This window comes from Lagenorhynchus albirostris, chromosome 9, assembly GCF_949774975.1.
Source record: "Lagenorhynchus albirostris chromosome 9, mLagAlb1.1, whole genome shotgun sequence".
NCBI lineage: Eukaryota > Metazoa > Chordata > Mammalia > Artiodactyla > Delphinidae > Lagenorhynchus > Lagenorhynchus albirostris.
In genome coordinates this window covers 22572500-22587739 of record NC_083103.1, presented here as the reverse complement: position 1 = coordinate 22587739, position 15240 = coordinate 22572500, and the positions used below count along the sequence as shown (strand labels likewise).

At 46.0% G+C, this 15240-nt stretch overlaps 1 protein-coding gene across 2 annotated transcripts in view; it reads left to right on the top strand.

The window, feature by feature from the left end:
- Nucleotides 1-15240, top strand: part of LDLRAD3 (low density lipoprotein receptor class A domain containing 3) — a 256617-nt gene that overhangs the window by 72166 nt on the left and 169211 nt on the right. For both annotated transcript variants that reach the window (XM_060157730.1, XM_060157729.1), the window contains exon 2: nucleotides 5268-5414. In XM_060157730.1, coding sequence (XP_060013713.1) covers nucleotides 5268-5414 — 147 coding nt within the window. The remainder of the gene's footprint in view (nucleotides 1-5267; nucleotides 5415-15240) is intronic.

The following is a 15240-nucleotide window of genomic DNA, read 5'->3' as shown; positions in this document are numbered from 1 at the left end:
CCACAAGGAGCAGTCTGGAGTCGAAGGGACCTTCGGGGATTTTTCCAGGATAGTTTAGGAACGAATCACGACAGACCCGCTCGCTTGGTGCTTTCGTGTGCCCATGCATGGACTGTACGTGTGTATTTGAAGGAGCGAGTCAAAGGGAAAACGGACGCTTGTCTTCAGTGGCCTCAAAACATTACGTCTGTTGGTGTCATGTTCCAGGCAGTGGGAAGAGGTGTGTTAATTCTCCAGGGAGGTTTTAGGGACGATCTAGTTGAGATCTGCAAATTGGAACGCTAAGCTGTACGTGTGTCTGTACATATATGTGTCTGTGTCTTGCTTTGTTGTTCATCGAGCCTGCCGACCAGATGATCAGGAAGCGAAAGATGAAAACGAAGGTGACGGGGCAGAAATCTGAAAGCAGGGCCTGTTGATAGTCTGCAGATGCCAAGTCCATCTTGCATCGCGATAAGGCGTGACCTTAGCGGGAGGAGGTCGGCAGAGGGAGAGCAAAGCCTTTGGAGGGCTCCAGCCGGTGGAAGACGATTCCCATTTCTCAGCTGGAAAAGTTAGCATTGCTCACTGCATGTTCCAGAAGGAGCAGAATGCAGCAGCTGTCTTGAGTTTTTGCAGTGCCCCCTCATCAAGTAGAAATTTGTGGGTGCCAGAAATTTTGGAAGAAGCCGCAGCAGCAGGTTCTTTGCTTTTGCCCAATGGGGGAGGACTTGGAATTTTTTTTTCAGTCTTGGTGCAGATGGCGTAGTTATTTTAAGTAAGTGATGTGCTGCTGCAGTGAAAATGGGCAACTCTTTTTTCATTTTTCTGCCTAATGAAAAAAGAAAAAGGAGAAGGAGAAACCCCAGCTAGCCAACTTCGTGCTAATGCTTGTCTTTTTTGCATTCTAAATGTGTCCCAAGACACTGAGATGGGATAAACATTTCAGCTACTAGAAAGTCCTGCTGTCCGGCTGAAAAGATTTCTAACCTCTTTTAAAGCAGACGGGGTAGTAATTTACTTGCACAAATCCAGACACCCCTGTGTCCCTTATTTTTAACTATATATGTAAGATCCCACTCACCTTCCGGGGGATGACGCAGGGGGTAGATGGAACTTTCTAAGGAGGAGTGTGAGGGATGGGGGATAAATCAGTAACTGAACACTTGGTTTTCTTCTGAGAATGACCACAGATATTTACTGAGAACCTACTGAGTGCAGGATGCCCAGGATGGAGAGCAAAACGAAGCAATGCCCTTCGGCCTTTGGGGTCATGCAATCTGGTGGGGAGAGAGTACAGATTCATTGGTGAGCACAGTTGGGGTGAAGGAAAACACAGGACACGACCAGAGCAGAAAACAGGGATCAGCTTTAGATTGGGTGAAGGAATCTCAGAGTCAGTGATGTAAAGCTGAGGTCAGAGGACAAATGAGATTAGCCAGATGTACCAGTTTGCTGGAGCTGCCGTGACAAGGTACCACAGAGTGAGTGGCTTCAACAATAGACATTTATTTTCTCATGGTTCTGGAGGCTAGAAGTCTGAGGTCAAAGTGTGCAGGGTTGGTTTCTTTTGAGGCCTGTCTCCTTGGCTTGTAGATTGCTGCCATCTCCTGAGTTTTCACGTGATCTTCCCTGTGTGTGTGTGTGTGTGTGTGTGTGTGTGTGTGTGTGTGTGTCCTAATCTCTTTTTATAAGGACACCAATCAGATTGGATTAGGGCCCATGCTAATGGCCTCATTTTAACTTAATCAACACTTTAAAAGCCCTAGCTCCCAATATAGTCACATGCTGAGGTACAGGGGTTAGGACCTCAACATGTGAATTCTGGGGGGACACAATTCAGCCCATAACAGCAGGTGGAACGTGCATGGAAGAATTGGGGTGAGTGAACAGTGTGTGCAGAGGACCACGGCAGGGCGGACATCGGTGTTGGAAGAAATGGTTGGAATGAGATTGTAGAGGTAGGCGGGGCCTGATCATGCCTGGCTTTGTAAACCATGGCAACAGTTTTAGATTTATTATAGGGGCACCGATGAGCCATCAGCAGCATTTAAAACCTCCCTCTGCTATGAGGAGAAGAAACTGGTGGGAGTGAGAAGTGAAAGGGGGAAGGTTGGTTTCAGCCAGGATTTCTCACGTCAGCACTCTTGACTTTTCGGGCTGGGTGGTTCTCTGTTGTGAGGGTCTGCCCCGTGCATCGCAGGTGTGCATTCCTGGCCTCTACTCAGAAGAGGCCACAACCGAAAATGTCTCCAGACACTGCCATATGTCCTCTGGGGGCCAAACTTGTCCCCCGTTAAGAGCCATTGGTTTAAAGAGGGCACAAGGTCTCGGTGGCTTGGATTGGATGGTGTCAGTTTAGTGAGGCACCTTGGATGGGTTTGAGGAAGATCTTTGAAGACAGAGTCAACATGATTTAACCTCTCTTTGCCTTGGTTTCTCCTCATACTCTCGAGCCTGCTGATACTGTCACTTCCCTAAAGCACAAGGCCCTGCGCCCCCCGTGTGGGTGATGGAGTTGCTCCGACGTGCACAGACTGCCCCTCTGAGTTATCATTCACCCGGCCCTGGGGATCCGAGGTCCTGCCGGTAGGGCACTGGGAGCCCCGTGGCTGCAGGACCACCTGTGTCCAACCCACGTGGCGTTTAGTCTCGGCATCGCACCCTCTCGTTTATCAAGTCCCCGTGCCGCCAGCCTCTTGACTCCCAGAGCAAGCACTTTGGGATCTCGTCTGGACAGTTTTCTTGCCCCAGAAATCTGTTTATCAGAACAAGGTCTCACAGTTTCGGCGACTCTTCCAGCGGGCTTGCCTTCGAGGAGCTAGTTCTGCACAGGCAAGTGTAAGTGACTTCCGGACACATCAGAATGGCAGTTACGTTGTGGAGCCCTGAAGAGTTCCCTGCTGGCCGGGGGGAGCCCAGAGCAGTTGTTAGGAAACAACTGGAACGTGTAGGTTTTCAGTGTTATGTATTGTGTGTCTGGCTGAGATCCAGCTCCAGGCTGTCCTTCCAGACTCCTCTCCTACGAGACCCACTCTGGCATCTTGCAACTCTGCCCGGAGGTGGGGAATTGGCTTCACGACCATCTCAGGGTTGGTGGTGGCTTCCTCAAGTCGAGCCTGGAGAGGGATTCTGATATCGACAGTGGGCTCAGTGGTCAGAGTCCACTGTGATTAGTGATACCTGACCTTGGTGTAGCATTGGGGAAATAGGGGCACAGTCTTCTCGCAATTCCTAACCATCAGAGCTCTGTGTTTTTTTATTCCATACCCATCGTGGCCTGTGCTGAGCCTGCCTGCTCTGGTCTTTGCCATCTTTCTGTAGATGTGACGGGTCCTTACGTTTCATCTCTTTGTCTATCAACGTCCACTGCAAATGCCACCTCTTTCCCGTGACCTTTCTTTAGTGCCTTGAATTCTGACTTTATCTTAAGAGCACTGGGGAGCCATTCAGTGGCTTTTTAAAGCCAAGAAGTGTCATGATTGATCTGCTCTTTAGAAAGGTCCCTCTGAGATAGACTCGAGGGGAGGCTGGGGTCACTTGTGGCAGTGATCCTGGTAAGAGATGGTGGTGATCTGGGCTGCAGTCATGGCTGTGGCAGTGGAGACTAGCATGCAGGACTTGGTGACTGGCCATCGTAGGGGGTGATTGAGTGAGGAGGGGACAAGGAAGAATTTGAGGAACCCAGTGCAGGTTTTTAGGGCAGGATGAGGCCCCTCGCTGTAGCTGCTCTTCTAGAATTCTTCAGTGAATTACACAAGCTCATTTTCAGTAGGGTGTTCATGTACAGTATAAATTCAGTGCAGTGGGGCAGATGGTCTATAAGGAATAGCCATGGCGCCTGGGCTGATGTGGTACCGCTTGCCTCTGGCTCTGTCTTTTCCAATTTTTTGCCCACTCGCTCCAGCTGTAAAATGTTTTTAGTGTAACCCCAGTAGAACTTTAGGTACACAACAGGGTGACTGCCCATTTCTCCTCGGGGAAGACTTCAGAGGCAGAGTAACACAGAAGTTGTATGCTAATGGGTGTGTCGGGATTTCCAGGAGACCCCATGAGTTGAAGGGCATTCCAGGTAAAAATTACAGCACATGTAAAGGATAGTGGCATGAAAGAAGGTGTGATGTCAGGGGTCTGGCATGAGATGCTTCTCTTGGCAAAGCTTGTGGAGGGGCATCGTGGGCCCTGCCCTCCCTCCTGCTGCCCCCAGGCAGGTCTGGACATCCCTCTTAGTACAGGGCACTAAAATTGTTAGTATACCCTTGTGCCTTTCCAGCCCGGAGGGAAGAGCCCTAGCTTTCATCTATGCATCTTTAACACTTAGCAGAAGCGTCTGGTCATAAATGTTCAATAAATGCTTATTGAAAACTCAGGAGGGAGCCCTGGAGGGACCGGTCTTTTATTTCTCCTTTTCCTCTAAGACTTCTATTTCCTGATGGCTCCTGATCTCCCAGCCGTTGATCACAGTAGCTCAGACGGATCAGACTGATCCAGTTCTGGCTCCCTTGACAGTCTGCCCCCGGGGTCCACTGGTGGATGAATTTAGCTCTCCTTGGCCTTCCCTGTTTGCTCTCCAGCCTAAGAGTTCGCACTTTTGGGTGAGGGCCTTGGCATTCTGTGCCTGTGTTCAGTGGAGTCGAATCTAAACCTTGGGGCTCGGTGCTAAATCTCCGGGAACACTTGGCAAGCAGTCCAGGGACCTTGGGACTCTCTTAGGGTTAAAAGGCCTGTGTTGAAGTTTTGGTCTGGCCTTTGCTCCCCGTGTGACCCCAGGCAGGTTGGTTTTTGTGGGTGATTCCTGTTTCCTAAAGTGAAATGATGTCCCCGTGTTCCCGCTGACTTGGCCCAAGTGCAAGGATTCTGTGATATAGGGCCGCAGAGTCTGAGGTCTGGACGGAGTCTGCAGTTCCTGCTCCTGGGTACTGGGAGGCCTGCGCTCCCTCTGTCTTGGCACCTTCCTTTGTAGCCACTGCCCATGGCCAGAAAAGAACGTTTGGGTTTTACTACCAGGCTTTTTGACAGAGAAAGAAGAAAAGTTCATGAACCCCTGTTGTGTGCTGAGCACCAGAGAAGGGCTTTACCTGGGGCTCTCCGTTTAGTCCTCGCAGAATCCCTGGGGGTGGAGCAGATTCTGGGTCCCTTTCACAGATGACAAAACTGAGTCCCAGGGAGGCAACGTCACCCACCAGAAGTCTCACATACACAATCCGTGTCGAAGAAGAGTTGTGCGGTCCTGGGTTCTTGCTGCCTTGGCGGCGCCGTCTGACCTCCCTGTCCCCTGTCTCCCACAGAGAGCCAGCTGCTCCCCGGGAACAACTTCACCAACGAGTGCAACATTCCAGGCAACTTCATGTGCAGCAATGGGCGGTGCATCCCCGGCGCCTGGCAGTGCGATGGGCTGCCCGACTGCTTCGACAAGAGTGACGAGAAGGAGTGCCGTGAGTGGCCTGGCCCTTTGCTGGGGCAGGAGGAGGGTGGTGGCAGTCCTGGGGCATCAGCGAGGAGTTCTGGGTCTGACTCAGCCCTGCACACTCTGCGTGCTGCCCACGGCGGGGCCAGGGCCTCTGGGGGCAGGGCTGTCCTGCCCTCTCCACCTGTAGTTCTGTCTCAGAGCAGCGTGGTCTGTGCAGAAACAGGGGTCTTGGTGGGGTGGGAGCCACGGCTTTGGGGGAGCAGAGGACCTGTCCACCAGGCTCTACTCACCCTCCCGCTGGGAGACTCTCACTGCCTTCACTTTACACGCGAGGATGCTGAGACTCCCAGAGGTTATGTAGCTTCAGTATCTTCTAACCAGCGAGCAGCACACCTGGATTTGAACCCAGGGCTGCCTGACCCCAGGGTCCAGGCTGGTAAGCATCTTGCACATCTTCTACATTGTGCAGTATTCTTGAGGATGAACTAAGCTTTAGCATCACGTCAGGTATCTAGCGTGGAGTTGGTACTGACTTTGTAGTAATCTGCTTCCAAATGCCCTTTTCTTTGCCAACACCTGGACACATCTTCAAATGGGCAACACCAGGACCGGGATTCTTTCTGATCCTCTCCACCCCGTCCTTCTTCAGCCTCTTTCCCGTTTTGTACCCAAAATCCGCGTGAGATGTGAGTCAGTGGTAATCTGCGAGAAAGGAGGCACCAGGGATGTGAGTTGAGGGGCCTCCAGGAAGTGGAACGATCCTCCCTGCCCCGTAGAGGTGTGTTTCTCTTCTTTGCCAAAGTTTGGTGCTGCAGAGGGAGCTGGGCCACGGCACGCTGGCCGGCAGGAAGTACACCGGGAGTCCTGGGCCCAGGGTCGTCCGGTGCCTGGGGACCACACAGCTGGACGATGGTTCTTGGCTGTTTCCTGGGCTTTGGGCACCAGGCCACAGGGCCTCTCGCACAGGAGAACTATGTGTTCTGGCTCTGAATCTGCCGTCTTTTTGGGAGCCAGCTGAGGAAATGAGGAGAAGATGATAATTTGAACTTTTCACATAGCTGTTACCGGGATTTGAGGCTCAGCTTGTTGTTGCGCAGGAAGGAGCTCTGGGTTTGGGGCCCCCTCTGGAGCCAGGCCCCCTCTTCCTCGTGATGTACTCCCTCTGAGACTGGCCCCTCTGAGATCTGTCCAGTATCCCTGCTGCCTGCCCCTGCTCTTCAGAGAAGTTTTGGGAGGGATTGGGTTGAGGGTATGTTTTTTGTGGGAAATAGTTCATTTTCTTTGTTGCTTGTGATTTCTTCTGAATCGACTATTATACATAATGCATTTTTATTTTTGCAGAATTAAAAAAGAGTATTATGTCTATTGCAGCTTTTTCTGTTTCTAGCCTGGCTTCAAAATTGCTAGAAATTGAATGTTTGTAATTTGAGTTTCAAATGAGATAGTATGCGTGAACCCTATAATCTGTCCAGTTCTGAGCATTATTAAACACTCTGAATGTGTGGAATGATCATTTTTGGAATGTGGTGTGTATTGGAACTCCAGTAAATGCAGATTGTCTTTAGCTGAGCTGGGAATGTTCAGAACGGGACACGTTTGTGACAGAATACAGGATCGGAAGTTGAGACCTAAGTTACATCCCCAGCTTTGTCAATTTCTACTGTGTGATTATTAAAGTTCTCTGTGACAAGCTGTGTCCTGTGCCAGCCCAGTTCCATGATTCCAGAATTCATGCGTAAACGGGAAGAGTTGGTGGAAAGAGAAATTTTAAAAGAAAAGAAAAGAAAAGAAAAGGTAGTGCGGGCAGCTGCCTGGCGCAGTTTGGTTTGGTTTGGAACAGGCTCGCCTTGGCTATTCTCCGTTAATTTTTTTCTCCTCATTACCGACCTGTCACCCCCAAGTGTAGTAGAGACTTGATTGGCATTTATTTAGTCTTTTGATCAAAACATAATTTGAAAAACCATACACATAAACACATGCATTCGAAAAACCTTTCCTCTGTTGCCCTTCTTTTCTCCTTTGGTCTTTAAATTCTAAAAACAGAAGAACACTAGAAAGTTTAGACAACAGAGGGAAGGAAAAGAAGTCCTTTTTCTAAGACAAAGTTTCCTTGCATTTCAGATTTCTTACATATTCCCTTCCCAGTCTAGGACCTGCGGGTTGAGCCCTGGAGAAGGACTGTGTCCAAATCCCAGCCCTCCCTTCCATCCCTCTCCCCCAGCGCTGTGTGATCTTAGAAAAGTTACCACAATGGTCTAAAACTTAGCCATTGGAAGGATTAAATGAGAATTAATTCCTTAACCTTCTGCTGCCTCAATTCCCTCCTCTCCAAAATGAGAATAATCAGCCTTCTAAGTGACATTGTTGTGACGTTTTAATGCATGTTAAGCACACAGCACAATGCCTGGGTATAGTCAGTGACTTGTAAACGGTAACTGTTACTGGTCAGTCCACACAAAGTATATTCATTGTCATGGGGACGCGTGATTGAGTAACCTGCTTTTTCTACTTCAATGTAGAGGCCCTTTGCCACGTTACCATATATGTAGCAATGATAATTGGTGTTTGTGAGGTTACCTACTGTTCCATCCAGTAGATGCACTGCAGCCTAATTATTCCCCTCTTGTCGGGTGTTTGAGTCTCTTTTGCTTTTTTACTTCTGCTGATCAAAATGTTTAGGGTCGACAGCAATCCCACTACTGGGCATATACCCTGAGAAAACCATAATTCAAAAAGAGTCATGTACCACAATGTTCATTGCAGCTCTATGTACAATAGCCAGGACATGGAAGCAACCTAAGTGTCCATCGACAGATGAATGGATAAAGATGTGGCACATGTATACAATGGAATATTACTCAGCCATAAAAAGAAATGAAATTGACTTATTTGTAGTGAGGTGGATGGACCTAGAGTCTATCATACAGAGTGAAGTAAATCAGAAAGAGAAAAACAAATACCATATGCTAACACATATATATGGAATCTAAAAAAAAAAAAAAAGGTTCTGAAGAACCTAGGGGCAGGACAGGAATAAAGACACAGACGTAGAGAATGGACTTGAGGACATGGGGAGGGGGAAGGGTAAGCTGGGACGAAGTGAGAGAGTGGCATGGACATATATACACTACCAAGTGTAAAATAGATAGCTAGTGGGAAGCAGCTGCATAGCACAGGGAGATCAGCTCTGTGCTTTGTGACCACCTAGAGGGGTGGGATAGGGAGGGTGGGAGGGAGACGCAAGAGGGAGGAGATATGGGGATATATGTATATATAGCTGACTCACTTTGTTATAAAGCAGAAACTAACACACCATTGTAAAAAAATTATACTCCAATAAAGATGTTAAAAATTAAAAAAATTTTTTTTAGTAAATAAATAAAATGAGAGAGTTGAATAAAACAAACAAACAAAAACAATGTTTAGGGTCGATTAAGGAACTTATGCATGCCTGGAGGGTAGAAATACAGGATGGTTTCAGCCAGAGCCAGGCTGGGCTGGGCTGAGGTCTCCAGGGTAGGTACCATCTAGTCCATCCTTGCGACGGCTCCCTGAGAGTTGTCCATTTAGAATTTGTGCCGCCTCCTTCTGTGTCTCATTCAGAAGTTACAGAGCTCTTTCACTGATTCTTTGGAACAACTTGGTACTTACAGGAAGGAGAGAGAAGGCGGCTGATACTCTCACTTGGTAGAGGTGATTGCCTCAAAAGCCCTACGACACAGCTTTGGCACTTAGAAAAGAACACACCTAGCCAAGGAGAAGTCTTGCCCTTGCCGAAGGGTGAGAGAAGGGCCTGGGGAAGTGTGTCTTGGAGGGATACGAGGCGGAGAGCAGCTACTCTGTATCCACGGCAGAGGAAAGATTTTCGTGAGACAGGAAGAAACTTTTTTATTATAAAGGTAATAAAATGTTATGTTGTAAAAATCGGGGGAACAGGGAAGGAGAAAAACAGAATCCCACATAGAGTCTGTACGCTACCAGACCCACTGTGGGCATCTTACAAGTTTACATTCAGGCTTTTCTCAGTTGTAATCACCATAGGTATACGATTTTATATTTTAATTTTTTTCCCAGGTAACGTTTCAACATATTAACATTTTTCTATGTTTTTTCCCCCATATTTCCCTATCACTTTTAACGCTTAAGTGGCCCATTCACTTGGTGAATAAATATAATTTATTTACTTATTATTTGGTATTTATGTTGTTTTCCAGTTTTTCACTGTTAGAAATAGTGCTTACGGTTGTGAAATGAGGGTAGATATGACTTTCCCCCTGTTTTGAGAAATGGTCTTCAGCTCGATTCTCAGAAATGCCATGACCAGGTTGAAGGACAGGAGCCTTTTCTGCCTCTTGCCCACTTGTTCTGCTACTGGTTTGCATCAGCTTTTGCTCACTGGCAACATGTGAGACGTCTGGCTTTGTTTTAGTCTTGGCAGCACTGGGAAATACCTTTTTAAAAAAATCGGTTTTCTGGTTCATTTAATAGTTGAAAACAGTTACATATTTTAATTTTCATATTTTAAGTTATCTAAAGAGGTTGAATGTTTTCCCCAACCCCCTATGGACTAGTTGTATTTCCGACCTTGTGAAATATCTATTAATGGACTAGAATAAATTTCCAATTGGGTGGAGTCATGAGATTTTCCACCTTAGAGTTTTGAGAGTAAGGGGCTCCTTTGGGGATAGTCTGAGTGTATTTCTGTTCTTGGTTAGCGGAATGCCCTAAGTGATCGTTTTAGCCAAATAACTTTTTGTTATAATAAAGGAATAAGGATATGTTTTAGAAAAGCATACAAGTTCCATGGAAGCCCTGATTATGGCAAGAGCAATGACATGCCGTTACTTGAGCTTCTCCTGGGCTGCACTGTCCCAGGCGCTTTACATTATAGTAACGCACGGATTGTCACGAGCCTTATGAGAAAGGGACTGTTATTATCTCCAGATGAGGAAACTGAGCCACAGGGAGATGATGCAGACCCTGTCAGCTGTCCCAGCGTGTAAGTCCTCATAACCTTCCTCCATCAGAGCCCACCGGTGGGTTCATTCAGTCTTTTTGTACATGGATCTCTGTTATTCTGCTGAACAGGATCATACTGTATGTTATCACTACTGATCTGATTTTTTTAAAAATTAAGAAACGTCGAAAATGGTTTTCTGTGTACAGGCATACCTTGGAGATACCGTGGTTTCACTTCTAGACCACCACAATAACGCAAGTCACACAAATTTTTTGGTTTCCCAGTGCATATGAAAGTTGTGTTTACACTATACTGTAGTCTATTAAGTATGCAATAGAATTATGTCTAAAAAATAATGTACATACGTTAATTAAAAAATACTTTCTTGCTTAAAAATGCTAACCATCATCTGAGGCTTCAGCGAATTGCAATCTTTTTCCTGGTGGAGGGTCTTGCCTCAGTATTGATGGCTGCTGACCGGTCACGGTGGTAGTTGCCGAAGGGTGGCATGGCTGTGGGAATTTCTTAAAATGTTACTTAAAAGTGAAGTTTGCTGCATTGATTGACTTTCATGAATGATTTCTCTGTGGCGGCAATGCTGTATTTGATAGCATTTTAGCCACAGAACTTCTTTTAAAAGTGGAGTCAGTCCTTTCAAACCTGCTGCTGCTTCTTATCAACTAAGTTTATGTAACGTTCTAAATCCTTTGTCATCATTTCAACAATCTTCACAGCATCTTCACCAGGAGTAGATTCCACCTCGAGAAACCACTTTCTTTGTTCCTCCATAAGAAGTAACTCTCCTCATCCATTACAGTTTTATCATGAGATTGCAGCAATTCAGTCATATCTTCAGGCTCCACTTCTAGTTCTAGGTCTCTTGTTGTTTCCACCACATCTGCAGTTACTTCCTCCACTGAAGTCTTGAACCCCTCAAAGTCTTCTGTGAGGGTTGGAATCAACTTCTTCCAAACTCCTGTGAATGTTGATATTTTGACCTCTTCCCATGAATCACGAATGTTCTTAATAGCATCTAGAATGGTGAGTCCTTCCAGAAGTTTTGCAATTTACTTTGCCCAGATCCACCAGAGGAATCACTACCTTTGGCAGCTATAGCCTTATGAAATGTATTTCTTAAAAAATAAGACTTGAAAGTCAAAATTACTCCTTGATCCATGGGCTGCAGAATGGATGAGGTGTTAGCAGTCATGAAAACAGCATGAATCTCACTGTACATCTCCATCAGAGCTCTTGGGTGACCACGTGCATTGTCAGAGAGCAGTAATATTTTGAAAGGAATCTTTACTTCTGAGCAGTAGGCCTCAAGAGGGGGTTTAAAATATTCAGTAAACCATGTTGTCAACAGATGTGCTGTCATCCTGGCTTTGTTGTTCCATATAGAGCACAGGCAGTGTAGATTTAGCATCATTCTTAAGGGCCTTAGAATTTTTAATGGTAAATGAGCATTGGCCTGAACTTAAAATCACCAGCTCTTTTAGCCTCCTAACAAGAGAGTCAGCCTGTCCTTTGAAGTTTTGAAGCCAGGCATTGACTTCTCCTCTCCAGCTATGAAAGTCCTAAATGGCGTCTTCTCCCCATATATTGCTGTTTTGTCTACGTTGAAAATTTATAGTCACCTTTATTAATTATCTGAACTAGATCCTCTGGATAACTTGCTACAGCTTCTACATCATCACTTGCTGCTTCACCCTGCACTTTTATGTTATGTTCTTTCCTTAAACCTCATGAACCAACCTCTGCTAGCTTCAAACATTCCTCTGCAGCTTCCTCACCTCTCTCAGTCTTCACAGAATTGAAGAGTTAGGGCCTCGCTCTGGATCGGGCTTTGGCTTAAGGGAATGTTGTGGCTGGTTTGATCTTCTATCCAGACTACTCAGACTTTCTTCCTATCAGCAATAAGGCTGTTTTGCTTTCTTATCATTTGTGTGTTCACTGGAGCAGCACTTTTAATTTCCTTCAAGAACTTTTCATTTGCATCTACAGCTTGGCTACTTGTTCAGCACTAGAGGCCTAGCTTTTGGCCTGTCTTGGCTTTCAACATGCCTTCCTCCCTAAGCGTAATCATCATTTCTAGTTTTTTATTAAAGTGAGAGACTTGTGACTCTTCCTTTCAATTGAACACTTAGAGGTCCTTATAGGGTTATTATTTGGCCTAATTTTAATATTGTGTCTCAGGGAATAGGGAAGCCTGGGGTGAGGGAGAGAGCTGGGGGAATGGCCAGTTGGTTGATGGAGCAGTCAGAACACACACAACATTCATCAATTAAGTTCGCCATCGTATATGGGTATGGTTCGTGGAGCCCCAAAACAATGACAATACTAACATCAAAGATCACTGATCACAGATCTCCATAACAAATATAATAATAGTGAAAACATTTGAAATATTGTAAAAATTACCAACATGTGACACAGAGACACAAAGTGAACAAATGCTGTTGGAAAAATGGCTTGACACAGGGTTGCCACAAGCCTTCAATTTGTAAAAAACTCAGTACCTGCAAAGTGCGATCAAGTGAAATGCAATAATACGAGGTATACCTGGAAATGATTTCTAAAGTGGCTATTAGTCCTGTGAATCTCTGAAAGAAGAGACTGTACTTTATTACTGCCCCTTGCTGTAATAATAAAGCGGCAATCCAAATTTCTAGAACATACATGTGACCTGGAATCAAAAGCCTTAAGATCTCCTGCCAGCTCTGTGTTGGATTGCAGCCGCCATCTCTCTGTGCTCTAACCAAATGGGGGAGGGATCTTGGAGGGTTGAGATCCGTGTTACAAGGTGGTTCGTTTTCTTCTTTGAAAAATTACTTTGATCGCTATTTTTGTTTTTGTTTTGTTTTTGCGGTACGCGGGCCTCTCACTGTTGTGGCCTCTCCCGTTGCGGAGCACAGGCTCCGGACGCGCAGGCCCAGCGGCCATGGCTCACGGGCCTAGCCGCTCTGCGGCATGTGGGATCTTCCCGGATGGGGGCACGAACCCGTGTCCCCTGCATCGGCAGGCAGACTCTCAACCACTGCGCCATCAGGGAAGCCCTTGATCGCTATTTTTGAGGCATGTACAGACTTTTAAAGTCCCAGGCCCTGTGTGTGTGTGTGTGTGTGTGTGTGTGTGTGTGTGTGTGTGTGTGTGTGTGTGTGTGTGTGTGTTGGCGGGGCTGGGGCTGGGGATAAATTCAAGAATCTTGTCAAATGATAAAATTTTAATGAATCTCCAAATCCAGAGGCATAGAAAAATAGGTGAAAAAATGGAATTTGCTTTTAGCGTTCCCAGCCATTTCTTGAGCACGGCTTTTAATTGCACCAGTGTGATGGCAGAAATCCAGGAGATTGGGCTGAGAGGGCAAGTTTGAAATAATCATCACCAAGGAATGTAAGGGGAGGAAAGCCCAGCCAGAAACTCTTCCTTTCCTTTTTATGGTCTTCATCATAGGCCTCTAGGTGGCGCCACATATAATGTTTTCTTTTAAACCTGGTGTTTCAGGGCAAGCAGAGATGAGGGGAAATAACTGGATTCTGCCTCATTCTTCTCACCAAACTTTAGCAGTAATTCAGCGATTTCACCAAGGCACCTACTGCTTGGCTCACATGCAAAATGCCCCAGGAAATCAGGCAGTTTCCATGGGGTGGGTACAGTTTGCTTCTTTCTGTCTCAGGCTGCTCTGTCTTTTCTCAGAGAACGGGGTGTGAGAGCTGACATGCTGTGACCTGGGAAAGCAGCCTGTCAATGAGCCGGGGGATGCAACTACAGTGGGATCTAATCCTCCCCTGCTGCTGTGTAAGAAGCAAAACTGGCACAACGCTATCATTATGGGTTGAATTGTGTCCCCAGCCCCCAAATTCGTATGTTGAAGTCCTAACCCCAGTACCTCAGAATGTGACCTTGCCATAAAAAGGAATGAAATTTTGCCATTTGCACCAACACGGACGGACTTGGAATGCATTATGCTAAGTGAAATAAGTCAGACAGAGAAAGACAAATACTGTATGATATCACTTATATGAGGAATCTAAAAAATACAACAAACTAGTGAATGTAACAAAAAAGAAGCAGACTCAGAGATACGGAGAACAAACTAGAGATTACTGTGGGTAGGGGGGAGGGGCAGTGTAAGAGTAGGGGATTAAGAGGTACAAGCTATTAGGTATAAGATAAGCTATAAGAATATATTGTACAACACGGGGAATGTAGCGAACATTTTCTAATAACTATAAATGAGTATAACCTTTAAAAATTGTGAATCACTGTATTGTACACCTGTAACTTTTATAATACTGTATATCAACTATACAATTAAAAACGTTAAAAATTAAGATAGCATGAAAAAACAAAAAAATGTGACCTTATTTGGAGATAAGGCCTTTATAAAAGTAATCAGGTTAAAATGAGGTCACTAGAGTGAACCATATCCAATACGCCCTTATAGGAAGGGGGAATTTGGACACCGAGATCCATCCAGGGGGAAGAGGATGGGAAGACAGAGAGAGAGGATGGCCATTTGCAAGCCAAGGAGAGAGGCCAGGAACAGATCCTTCTTCAGCCCTGAGAAGGAACCAGCCCTACCGACATTATGATTTAAGGCTTCTGGCCTCCAGAGCTGGGAGACAGTACATTTCTGTTGTACCACAAAGTCGTGGCGCTTTGTTACAACACCCCTAGCAAAACTAACCCAGCCATCTACCCATATCTTATTTTTTTAAAAATTGTTACGTAATGAGTGAGTGACAGCTGTCCCACAGCTGTGTAACAGGATGAGGTTCACAGACATCCTGCTTCTATTTTTTTTCTTTAACAGTTTGAAAGTAAGAATCTTACCGTTACAGGTTGAATTATGTCCCCTCCAAGGACATGTTGTCGCCCTAACCCCCAG